The sequence below is a fragment of the Chlorella variabilis genome, assembly GCF_000147415.1.
Source record: "Chlorella variabilis unplaced genomic scaffold CHLNCscaffold_2, whole genome shotgun sequence".
Lineage (NCBI taxonomy): Eukaryota > Viridiplantae > Chlorophyta > Trebouxiophyceae > Chlorellales > Chlorellaceae > Chlorella > Chlorella variabilis.
The window spans coordinates 2111148-2123332 of record NW_005435086.1 but is presented as its reverse complement, the minus strand read 5'-3'; the positions used below and the strand labels follow the sequence as shown (position 1 = coordinate 2123332).

Sequence of the window (12185 nt, the reverse complement as noted above, 5' to 3'; positions counted from 1 at the left end):
CGCCCCCAGCTTGTGCTCGCATGTGCTCCCTTGCCCCACCCCACCCCCTATTTTCTTTCTTTCTACCATGCAGCCCTGGTGCGCCCCACCGACGTCGAGGTGTTCCGGCAGCAGCTGGAGGCGGCCGGCTGCGACGTGGCGGGCGTGCTGGCGGCGGCGGCGGCCGAGGAGGCCGGCGGCGCCGCGCGCCGCCGCCGCCACACCGCGCGCAGCAGCAGCCCCAAGCAGGCCGGCGCCGGCGCCGCGGGCAGCGTGCGCGCTCCGCTGCTGTCTGCCACCATGGCCGATCCCGGCAGCAGCGCAGACCTGTCGGCCAGCTCAGACGCAGCCGGCAGCAGCGTGGACGACGACGGCAGTGGCGGCGCCGCGCCTGGTCGCGCCGCCTCTGCCGCTCGCGGCTGGCCCTCCAGCAGCAGCAGCTACATGAGCGGGCCCGCGGTGCTGCAGGCGGGGCTGCTGGGGCTGGGCGATGATGATGATGATGAGGAGGAGGAGGGCGGGGTGTCGCGGCACCCCGCGGTCCCCGACTTTGCAGTGTATGTGGGATCCAGCAAGGAGCTGCACCGCGTGGCCTGGCACCAGGGCGTGCCCATCACACTGGAGGGTGAGCGGCGCGGGGGTGGATCTGGTGCTGCGGGCCGGCACGCCAGGCCTGGCGGGCGGGGTGGCGAGGGCGGTGTCAGGGCGGGGCGGCGGGAGGGGCTGAGGGCAGGGCGGGTGCATGCTGGGGAGGTCCAGGGTCCACACCACCAGCTGCCGCTGCTGGGCACCATAGCATACTCTGCGACCGTGCTGGGCCCGCTCACCCGCCCACGCGCCGCCGCGCCCGGCCCGCTCCCCGCGCAGGCTGGCACAGCTGCGTGGTCACGCTGGCTCCCATCGCCCGTTACGAGTTCGCCGCCTCCTCCTCCCCCGGCCTCGAGTTTGCCCCCATCGGGCTGGAGAACATGCTCAACGGCGGCGGCGCGGTGCGGGGCGTGCGCGCCGAGCGGGCGGGGCCCTCCAGCCGCACCTACATGACCATGAGCGGGGAGGAGGAGGAGGAGGGGCCCCAGCCGCCCGAGCAGCTGCTGGTGAGGGGGGTGGCAGGGTGCGGAGGGTTGGCGAGGGAGCGCCGGGGTGTGTGGAGGCGGCAGGCCGCGGCTGCGGGCGCGGCAGCTGCTGGCGAGGCCTGCCAGCGCTGGCGTGGCTGCCGCCGACGCCGTGCGTGGCTGCGTGGCGCCCCCCCTCCCGCTGCGTGCAGGTGCACCTCACCGTGCGCGGCCGAGGCACGCTGCTGGCCTACAGCAGCCACAAGCCGCAGGTGGGCACGGCAGCGGTGGGGCGGCAGCGGTGGGGGTCCCGCCCACGAGGTGGCTGCTCGAGTCTGACACCCCCAGCCCTTGGCCCGCACCAGCTGCGCCCAGCGCCCCGCCACGCCGCCCCATCCTGCCGCCGCTCATCCGCCCCCTCCTGCTCCTCCCAACCACCCGCCCCCTGCAGTCCTGCTGCGTGGACGGCTTTGAGGTGGCCTTTGAGCATGTGGGCGAGCGGCTGGCCGTGGAGGTGCCGCAAGTGGGCAGCCTTCATGCCGGCCGCTCCGAGCAGCACCTCGTCATCACCTACTGACCGCGCGCGCCGGCAGGAGCCGCTGGCGGCGCCGGAGGCTGCACCCGCTGCCCGGCGGGCATGCCGCGGGCGGCGCGTGCCGCCGGGCGCCGCCACGAGGCGCGCGCAGCACCTGCAATTTGTTCCAGGACCGAGTGGGAGAGCAGCGCGTGGGGCCTGCCAACGAGTGGACACCCTCTTCTTTTCCTTCCTGCCCCCTGTTTCCAGAGGCCGCGGGGCGCCGCCCATTCCTCCCGCCCCCTCCAATTTTCCGGACTGTTTTGCTCGAGCTGAAGGCGGGCCAACTTTCTGCGCCCGCCTCGTTTTCGGCGATTCCTTCTTTTCATTTGTCGCTGCCGGGCCTCTGCCTGTGCGGCGACGGGGGTGCCGGGATTTGCCGGCCCCTCTCATCCTCTTCTGCCCATGGCCCGCGCCGATTTTGCAGCCCTGCAATGCCTGGCTGCACCCAACAGTCGAGTCCCCATGCACATGCATGCCACATGCCCCACCCCACCCCCCTGCGCATGTGTGCCCGCAGCCCTCCCTCCATCACCTCCACCTGTTTCGCGGATTGATATTGGATCAACACGTCTTGTCCCATGCACACCTCACCCCGCAAATGTTGCTGCCCCAGCCCCCTTCCCAGGCCCTGCTTCCGTGCCTGCACACTGTACATCTGTCTTGACCGTGACATGCTGTACCCCCCCTGTAACTGTCTGTCTGTCTGTCAGCCAGGCGGCCATGTGGCGTGTGCCGGTGAGCCTTGCTATGCAGTAGTGGTCTGGTGGGCTTGCTGTGAAGTAGTGGTCTGGTGGGCTCCATCAGCTGTATTACAATGCTGGCACAGCCCGCAAAACTGGGATCAGAAGGGAGGCACGCAGTTCGCTGAAGTGATATAGATTAGCAGGGGCGACAGAGTGCGCTTCAGTCGCTGGCCTTGACCAGCAGCGGGCCCACCTGCAATCCAACAGCACTGGTGTGGGTGCGACAGAGCGGCATGCTGGGCTGATGCCCCCCTGGCCATCCCATTGTGCACGTCAGCAGGACCTGGCATCAGTTCCTGGCTGATCACCCGGCAGAAGGCAACACAAAACACAGCGTCCCACAACCCACATTGTCGCCGGTGGCCTTGTTGTGCGCCACGTGCGCGCCGTTGCAGAGCGGGAAGGTGGCGGAGCGCCAGCAGCGGCAGTAGGCCACCTGAGGCTTGCCTCCCAGGTCCTTGGGGCTCACCGAGTCCACCACCTTGTCCACATCCTGCAAGCCGAGCCAATCAGTTGGCAAGCAATGCTACTGAGCAGAGGTGGTGGGGAGGGCCACTGGGCGGCAAGGCGGTGGGCAGCAAGGCGGTGGGCCAGCGGCGGAGCTCGCCACCACATTTCGATCGGCCGCCTCCACCGTTTCTGATCTGACCTTCTTGATGGAGGGATTGATCTGCTCGCTGGAGGCTGCAGAGCAGACAAGTGAGGCGGGTGAGACCGAGAGCCCTAACTTCCCAGCCCCGTGTACAAGCTTCCGGCACTGCTGCGCAACTCACCCCGCACCACCAGAGACCGCCGGGCAGCGGAGGCGAGGCGGTGGTGGCTGGGTGCGACGGTAGCGGTCCGAGCGGCGCAAAGCATATTGCAGAGGGTTGCTGAAGAAGGGCAGAGAGAGGGATGGAAGAGAGATGGAAGAATGGGCGATCGCCTGTGGGGGCCCGCTTTTCTGCTGCACAGCTCACCGCCACTACGGCGGGGATCACCTAAAGGGCGGCCGCCTCTCCCCACACACCCTGCGAACCCATGCGCGTCATTACACTGCTGCGCCGCGGTACCCCAAGATTGCCAGCGGCAGCCAAGGGTGGGCTATGTGCTGCAGGCTCTGCCCGCTGCCGAGCACGGTGCGGTTTGTGAGGACCAGGGGCAGGCTGCGGCGGGGCAGCGGCACGGTGTAACGGCTGCGCATGAACTCTGCGAAAAAGGCCGGAGCCTTCTCGAACGCAACGCCTGCGACATGTGGCAGGTGCGGTCATGGTGGGCGACCAGCTGACGGCTCCAGCCCAGTCCAGCCCGTCTTCCGCTGCACCCCCACACACACCTGCGCATGTGTGCGTGCATCCGTACGGCACCACTCACCCGCAAACGCGGTCTGCTGCACCAGGAAGGCAGAGAGGTCGTGGTGCCAAGGGTAGGGCGGCTCCAGCCACTCCACAACCGCGCCCGCCCCGCTGGCGGCCGCAGCATGCAGCAGGACGCACGCCGAGCGGTGCTGCGGTGGCTGCGGGTGCTGGCGCTGCTGGTGCGGCGAGGGCGGGCCCGGCTGCCGCGCCAGCCGCAGCACCGCCAGCAGCAGCAGGCCCTCCTGGTCTCCCCAGCTGCACCCCAGCACCGGCGCCGCCGCATAGTCCAGCAGGGCAGCGGGCGGCAGCCCCTGCTGCTGCAGGGCGGCATAAATGCAGCTCTCCAAATCGAGCAGCTGCGGCGCCGCCGCCAGGCTGACCGCCGCCAAGGCCCCGCAGGCGCTGGCGCCGAGGCCGCACGCGCCGCTGCTGCATGCTCTGCTGAGTGGAGCAGCGCGGCTGCAGCTCACCAGTGCGTACTGAGCCTCCAGGCTGCTGCTGCTGCACTGCATGCCGCCGTCGTGCGCGCTCACCGCCTGCTGCTGCTGCCGGCGGCGGTGCTGAGGCCAAGGGGAGCCGCGCGGCGACGCAGACGCGCGCCGCTGCGCCGGCCAGCTGCTGCTGGTTGCAGGGACTTGGTGCCGCTGCTGCTGCTGCTGCTGCTGGTGCCCCCAGGGCCATGCGCCGGCCCCAGGGTGCGCCGCCGGCATGCGCTGCGCCGCGGGCGACATTGGTGGCGTGCTGCGGGGTGTGAGGTCGGGGGACGGGAATCTGCTGGAGCTGCTGTTGTCCTCCCCATCGTCCTCCTCCACATCCTCCTCGCTCTGTGCCTGGTGCCGGCCCCCTGCTGCTGCCGCCGCCGCCGCCGCCACCTGCAGCAGCGGCCCCCGCCGGATGACCGCCGCGTGCACATGCCGCACGCCGTCTGCCGCGTACAGCGCGATGGCCAGGCTACTGCCGCCGCCGCCAGGCTGCTGCGGCGCTGTGCCCTCCAGCGGAGACAGGAACTGGTACGGGTTGAAGGGGGCGTGCGGGTAGGTGGTGTGGTAAGACAGGTGCGCCACCTGCGGCACGCACCACCACCAGTGGGGCTTGAAGTATGCCCCAAAACTGGCAGCTCAAAACTGGGAGGTTTGGGGCTACCTTAAAGATAGTGCGGCAAGCAGCCAGACAGGCGCGGCACCGGGTGCTGCCGCCAGGGGCGCGCCCACGCGTGGCGGCCGCTCGTGCGTGCCCCACCACACACGCACCTGCAGCTGGGCTGCGCCGGCGTGCAGGGGCCCTGGCAGGATGGAGAGGTAGTTGGTGAGGTGGTGGTCGCGGCTGGCGGCGTCAGCGGGGTCGGCAGACCGCCCGTGCACCACTGCACGCAGCAGACCCCGGGGAGCAGCAGGCGGGGCTGAGGCGGGCACCTGCGTGGTGCCGTGGTGGCGCTGCAGGGGCACAGCTGCGTCCCGGCCGGGCTGCGCCCTGGGCGGGGCGACCAGGCGGCTCACACAGCAGGCCACCGTCGGGCGCCTCTGCCACGGTGAGCAGCATGTCGTCAGCCACCATAAACTCCTCCTCCTCAGCCAGGGAATCCAGGTACGGCTGCGTCCTGCAGCCACAGGCCGGCGTCGGTGGCACAGGGCGAGGCGAGGCCGGCTGCGGCTGGGTTCTGCGCGGCGCACGGCACCTCACCGAAACAGCGGCACACTCCACAGCCTGGCGCAGCGTGCCCCGGGCTGGAACCGCCACAGCTGCAGGCAGTAGCCGTCCTGGGCGTCGGCGGCGGCCACGGGCTGCGTGGTGTAGGAGATCAGGTGGCTGCCGTCGCGAGTGAAGCCCAGCAGCACGACGCCTGCATACGGGTTGGGCGGGCAGCGGGGGTGGGTAGTTGGGCGGGCAGCGCCGCGGGCACCCGCAGTGCCCTGGCGCAACAGGCTGCCTGCAGGCTTGCTTGCAGCCAGACCCCGGCCCTCACTCTTCAGGTCTCCAGCCTCATCAACCAGGCCTTCGATAGGCAAGAGCCCCGAAGGAGGCACGGCGGTAAACGGCGGCGCACCGAACCGCCCCTCCCGCTGCAGCTGCTCCAGCTTGCGCGGCAGCGACTGCTGTCGTCGGTGCGGCTGGGCGGGCTGCTGCCCCGCCATTGCCGCACCGCGGGGGACACGGGGCCCGAGTTTGCAGCAGAGCAGCGAGCTGTCGTGCTGCACCCAGCTCCCTCAGCAGCAACACAGTGCAGAACGGCCGGCTGCAAATCTACATTGAGCTCGGGAGAGGATAGCCTTCGCATTTGTACAGCCCCTGTGGCGCGCTGCGCCGCTGGCGCCAGCGACGAGCAGCCCAAAAATGCCGCCCCTGCTCTGTCGCCGGCACGTCATTCACGCATTTTATCACGCCTGGGACTCCATCCAAGCCGCTCGCCCGGCGGGTCAGCGGGTCAACTCAACATGTCCGCCGCGCCGCCGACGCGCCGCAAGTCGTCGCCGCTGCAGAGCCAGCAGGGGGCCCTGTCCTGGCAGCAGGTGCACGTGGCGATAGTGGCCCTGGGGGAGCCCGCCGCCCGGGAGCAGCTGGAGATGCTGCACGGCCTGCTGGAGCGGTTTGTGGCTGAGAACGACTGCCCCCGAGACTCCCCCCACCTGCGCGCCACCGGCCCAGACCGGCTCGACCCGCTGGCCGCGCTGCTGGCGCGGCCCGACGTGGCTGCCGCCTCCCCTGCCGCCCGTCTGCTGGCGCTGCGGGCGCTCAAGATCCTGGCGCGGCGCGGCGACGTGCGCCTGCGCTGCACCCAGCACGTGCTGAACGTGGTGGCGCCGCTGCTCGACGCGGCGGCAGGCGCCCCGCTGGAGCTGGAGCTGGCCAGCGAGGCAGCCAACGCACTCAGCAACCTGTGCTATGAGCCCATCAACTGCACCGGCCTGCTCAAGGCGGGGGGCGTGCCGCGGCTGCTCAAGCTGCTGTGCCTGGAGTCAGGCGGCGGCGAGGCGCGGGCCAACGCGGCAGGCGCGCTGCAGACGCTGTGCCTCCAGCCCGATGCAAGGGCGGCGGTGCTCCAGGCGGGCGGCCCCGCCAGGCTGCTGCACGCCCTGGCAGGCGCCGGCAGCAGCGGCAGCGCCAACGCCGCCGGCGACGCCCAGGCCAGGCTGCAGCAGCGGCTGGCGGGCGCGCTGCACAACCTGTCCAGCGAAGCGGGGGGCGTCGCCGCCTTGCGCCAGCAGGGCGGCATCCCGCCCGTGGTGGGCCTGCTGGCCTCGCCCCACCCGGGCGTGGCGGCGGCGGCAGCAGGCGCCCTGCAGAACATGTCTCGCGAGGCACAGGCGCGGGCCGACATCCGCGCACACCCCGACGCCCTGCCCGGCCTGGTGATGCTGCTCACCGGCGCCGACACGCAGGTGGGGCGCATGGCAGGGGCGCCAGCTGTCACCAGCAGCTGGCACCTGCACACTCACAGTTCCCCGCAGCTGTCGCTCGAGGCAGACCAACCCCGTGCCCCACACCCCTGCTCCCTGTTATGTGCAGGCGGCGGTGTGCGCTGCCGGCACGCTGGCCAACCTGGCAGAGGAGGGGTGCAGCAGCGCCGCGCGGCAGGTGCTGACGCAAGCGCTGGCGGGGGCGCTGGCGGGCGGGGCCATCTATCACAGTTTAGGGGACGGAGCGATTGGCACACAGGGCGGCACCTGACAGCACAGGGGCAGAAGAATGGCAGACCTGTAGCGGCGAGTACCATGCCGAGTCGAGAAAAGAATGTAATGCTGATCAGCAGGCGAGCAGAAAAGGTAGGGTGTGCAGGCAGAGGCTGGACAGACACAAGGGGAAGTGTGAGGGGTGCGCTGGAGTGATGTGTTCCTGGACGGGAAGGGAAAACTGGACAGACTGGAAAGGTGCGGTGTGGGGCAGGCAGCCGGAGAGTGCAGCAGGCATGGACCAAGCTAGCAAGTAGAACGGGACCCAGAGCACAGACAGAAGCGGAACAGGCAGCAACAACAAAGAAACGATCGTCTGAGAAAGAAAACGGTGGGAGGTCTAGTAAGGGGTGCAGAAGCAGGGAACTCGGTGGGCAAGGCCTCAGCTCAAATTTTCAAGTGCTGGCCAGAAGAGCAGCAAGGGATCAGGATGTGTGGGTGCCTCATGTGTTATTCAGGTATCAATGAAGCGAGACATAGCGGCAGCGCGGGGGCCCTCAGGCCCAGGCTGCATCTCGAGATGGGCTCATGAATTGAGCTCAGCGGCGCGCCGCCGCGGCGCCGTGCCTGCTGCTGCTGCCGCCTGCTCCCGTTTGGACTGCCGGTAGGGGAGGTCCCGCAGGATGGACAGCAAACTCTCGCGCTTGTGCTGCTGGCAGCAGGCCCACAACTGCAGGCAAGACGCGGCAGGCGCAGCAGGCGTGAGCACGTCCCGCACAACAGCAGCCGGGAAGTCCTGGCAGCAGCCCCAGCCACTGACCTGGGGAGCATCTGGCAAGGTCTTGGTGAAGCACTCTGCGGCAAGGGGCAGAGGGTGGCAAGAGGTAATGAGCAGGTTGCTGGAAGTAGGGGGGCCAGGCGCTGCAGCTATGCTGGTCCTCGGGGCGCTGAGGCGGTGGCGGCTGCCCTCAGACAGGACCAGCTCGCACGTGCCCCAAGTCCCAGCGCCGTCGCGCCAGCTCCTTCTGCTCCCCGTGGGGCGCCACCCACGCTAACCTGCTGCAGTGAACGTGATGCCGCCCCCCGAGCTGCCAACGACACCGCAGCTCGGCGCTGCGCAGACTCGAGGTATCGAAACGCCCATGCTGGACAGCGGGGTGGCGGCTGGGGAGGGAGGTGTGAGGGACGAGGGTGGAAGCCCTTTACAGGAGAAGCAGCGCCACGGCGCTGCAACACTTCCAAAGGCGATTCGCCAAGCCGAGGGCAGGAGTTGGCACCTGCCCGCTGCATATGCGCTCACTCCACCTGGCTGCGCCAGCCCAGCGCGCTGTCCCGACACGTCCATGTACATGCACCACTTTGGGTTTCACCAAATATACAGCCATGTGAGGTCTTGACAAGGTTCCCGAGTCCTCAGTAGACAACAGTGGTTTGTCATCAACTCAAAGATGCACACTCAGAGCTCGGTAGCGTCGTGGCCCCCGCCTGCCGCCGCCGCCGCCGCCCGCGCCCGCACCCGGGCAGCCAGCTGCACCACCTCCAGCAAAAAATCGCCGCCATCCTCGTCCGCCGCCGCCGCCGCCGCTCGCAGGCCGGACTGCAGGCGCACCAGCACGGCGTCGCCGCCCGACTGGGTAAACGCCGCCGCCGCCGCCGAACCACCCTGGGTGTCGAGCAGCGCCATCAAGGCCAGCAGCGCTTTCTCCTGCATGTCGAAATCCGGGGCCGCATCCGCATCCTCCCGCCCCGCATCCAGCAGCTGCAGCGCCGCCGAAACTGCCGCTGGGTAGTCCAGGCCCGCGGCGGGCCGCGCCTGCTGCTGGGCTCCCGCGGTGGCAGGCGCGTCGGCGCCGCCGCCGCCGCCTGCCACAGCGCCCACGTCCCCCGCATCCAGCTGCACCAGGTCTGTGAGCAGCCCCAGTGCCTTGCGCTTCAGCCGCACGCCTGCGCCCCGGCTGCCCAGCAGCTGCTGCAGCGCCCGCACGCCCGCGGCCCGGTAGAAGGCGCCGCGGGCTGCGCCGCTGAGCCGCAGGATGGCGCTCAGGCAGTACAGGGCCTTGGCGCCCGCCTCCGCCGCCTCTGCCGCCTGCTGGCCGGCGGCGCCGGCGCTGCCAGCGCTGGCGCTGCCGGCCGCCAGCAGGCGGAGGAGCAGTGTGAGCACCTCTGGGTGCGCCTGCAGCAGCTGGGCGTGGAACTCGTGGTTGTTGGAGGCGGCCGTGCCCAGCAGGTGTGCTGCACGCGCCTGCAGGGCCGCGGGCTGCGCCGACGACAGCAGCGCCACCACCGGCGCCAGGCCGCCCATGCCGTGAAGGTCTGCAGGACAGCGGGGTGCAGGGTGCGGGAGGGACGGGGCAGGGCGAGGGCAAGGGAGAGGCGAGGGGGACGCCGCGGCGCAGGTCTGCCACAAGTCGTTGTGCGCTCCCCACCACCACACCCACCACCACCACCACCACCACTCACTGTTGGCTGCGTCGATGGGCTCCACCAGGAGGCGCAGAGCCTCCAGCGCATTGCCCAGCTGCTGGTGGGTGGCTGAGGAGTTGCTGAGCATGGCTACAGCCTCCTGCAGCACGGGAAGCGAAGCAGCAGGGATGGAGCGGTGGGCTGTAGCTGGCAGCGGGGCAGGCGATGGTGGCTGAACACCAGCGGTGCCAGGAGCCACCTGCCCGCTTGGTGCAGGCTGGCGCCAGGCGCAGCAAGGCAATCCCTGTCGTGCAAATGCAGGCGGGAGCAGCTGGCTGCGTGCAGGCACTGTGTTTGCGGCGGGGGCAGCAGGCGCGCCTGCATCAGCTCCGCCTCGCTGGGCTCGCCCCTCATCGCCTCCAGCAGCTGCTGCACGCGGCGCTGGCGCTCCAGAAAGTCGGGGCTCCCCTCCTCGGCGCCGCGCCGCGCCTCTGCCGCCGCACGGCGCAGCTCGTCTGGGTCGCTGTGGGCTGCACACAACAGGGCAGGCAGGGCGGCCAGGGTGAGCTGGCGGCTACTTGCAACCCTGCGGGACCGGATGAAGGGCGGGTCGGCGATTTGGGGAAGCGGCGGGGCGAGCACCGGCGGCAGGGATGATGGGCTAGTTCACTAACTTGTGCGGGGTGCAGGGCGGCGGCTCACCCAGGGCCCACTTCAACAAATCCTCCTGGCTCCCCGCCACCGGCTCCGCCGTCAGCGTGTGCACCGCCGCCTCGCCGCTGCTGTCATTGCCGGGGGAGGCCACCGATGTGCTGGACAGGGCCAGCGCTGCCACGGCCAACAGAAACAGAGGCTTCCCCACTGGACTCTGCCCGGGCATTGTGTTGCAATATTCGAGAAGCGAGCCAAGTTCGTTGCCGCTGCGGGGACGGGGTACACAGGGCGTCAGAAGCGTGTTGCAATGCAGCAAGGCGGGCTCCAGTCTTCCCAGGACACGCAGGCCAGGACAGGTCTGTACAGCGGCCCACACTTCCAGAATGGCTCTGGGAGACGCCTCTGGGATCGCACCTGGCCCATCCTGTGGGCCATGAGGCTCCTCGTGAGGTCGCTGGACAGCCCTGTGCCGCAGACGGTGCAGGCGGACCCAGAAGGGAGCCTCAGCGACCTCTTGGAAGTGCTCGCCAGCGGCACCAAGTTACCAGAGGGCTTCAGAGAGCGGCCCAGGCTGGTGCGCGGCACGGGATGGCACCAAAGGCCCCGCACCGGTCAGCAGCGGCCGGGCGGCCACCTGGGCCCCCCCGCCGGTTGCCGCGTCTCACCGCTGCCGGGCCCCTGCTCCTCCTCTTTCTCACCTGCAGGTGTACCATGGCCGTGTGCTGCGGGACAGCGGCGCCAAGCTGCGGGACGTTTGCAGCGAGGGCGATGTGCTGGTGCTGCTGGCGGGGCGGCACGTGACGCCACCCCCGTCCGCTCCCGCGCAGCCCCCCAAGGCAGGCTGCTGGCGCTGCCCCGCGTGCCCGGATTCGACTCGCTTGCAGCTGGTGGCTGGCTTTTCACGCAAGCGTCAGCCCGGCTGGCTGGAACAGTTGATAGCTGCCGGCCCGGCCCCTCTCTCGTCTTGGCACCAGACGTTGCCGCCTACAGAGCCCCGCCATGCCTGTGCCGCCTGCCCCCACCCCGCTGCAGGGCCCCAGCCTGCGCGACATCAACGCCGCCATTCGCGAGGATCTGTCCCGCCTGGGGCCTGGCCAGCTGGCCGCGGCCGAGGCGGCGGCGCGGCGGCAGGCGCGGCAGGCGCGGCGCGCGCAGGGCCCCCCCTCCGACATGGCGGAGCTGCTCAGCCAGGCGCTCGTGTCTGGCGAGGTGTCGGCACTGAGGTCCTACCTGGAGCAGCTGCAAGCGGCGCTGCGGGCGGCGGGCGGCGGCGGCGGCGCGGGGCCGGGCGGCGGCGACGCGGCGCTGCCCGCGGCCGCCGCGCTGGAAGCCCTGTTTGGCCTGGCTGGCCAGCAGCCCGGCGGCGGCGGCGAGGGCGCGGCCGCGGCGCTGGGCCAGGAGGTGCACGCTGAGGGTGAGGCGGGCGGGAGGCGTGGGGAGGGAGCGTGGAAGCCGCCGGTGCCGCCGCAGCATATGCTCTCAGTGTCGCCCAGCCCATCATCTGCTTGCTGTTTTGTGTGCCCGCCACACCTGACCACCCCTCTCCTGCTGCTGCTGGTGCTGCTGCCTCCCGCGTGGCCTGGCAGGCCTTGATGAGCTGGAGGCGGAGGAGGAGGGCGAGTTCTCTCACACCGAGGAGGAGGGGAGCGAGGCGGAGGAGGATAGCGAGGAAGATGGGGAGGGGCATAGCGAGGAGGGGGAGGAGGAGGAGGAGGAGGGGAGCGAGGAGGAGGGGGAGCATCAGCTGGGCGCTGACGGCCAGCTGCTACCGCCGCAGGTGAGCGCCGGCTGGAAGCAGCCGGCGCTGCACGGCTGCCCGCTGGCAGCCGCTG

The 12185-nt window shown here is 70.4% G+C and overlaps 3 protein-coding genes across 3 annotated transcripts; 1 reads left to right on the top strand and 2 right to left on the bottom strand.

Moving 5' to 3' along the window:
• Positions 1-2511: 2511 nt before the first annotated feature.
• On the bottom strand, positions 2512-5820 carry CHLNCDRAFT_138123 (hypothetical protein; the record flags this gene model as incomplete). The annotated part of the gene is made up of 8 exons (XM_005851239.1): positions 2512-2544; positions 2701-2844; positions 3001-3035; positions 3705-4752; positions 4939-5051; positions 5185-5285; positions 5369-5528; positions 5733-5820. The coding sequence occupies 8 exons, from the start codon at positions 5818-5820 to the stop codon at positions 2512-2514; spliced, it is 1722 nt and encodes a 573-aa protein (XP_005851301.1).
• Positions 5821-6120: 300 nt separating this feature from the next.
• Positions 6121-7354, top strand: CHLNCDRAFT_138122 (hypothetical protein; the record flags this gene model as incomplete). Its single annotated transcript, XM_005851536.1, has 2 exons — positions 6121-7065; positions 7193-7354. The coding sequence occupies 2 exons, from the start codon at positions 6121-6123 to the stop codon at positions 7352-7354; spliced, it is 1107 nt and encodes a 368-aa protein (XP_005851598.1).
• Positions 7355-8752: 1398 nt separating this feature from the next.
• Positions 8753-10579, bottom strand: CHLNCDRAFT_138120 (hypothetical protein; the record flags this gene model as incomplete). Its single annotated transcript, XM_005851238.1, has 4 exons — positions 8753-9609; positions 9757-9859; positions 10135-10229; positions 10402-10579. The coding sequence occupies 4 exons, from the start codon at positions 10577-10579 to the stop codon at positions 8753-8755; spliced, it is 1233 nt and encodes a 410-aa protein (XP_005851300.1).
• Between the last annotated feature and the right edge of the window lie 1606 nt (positions 10580-12185).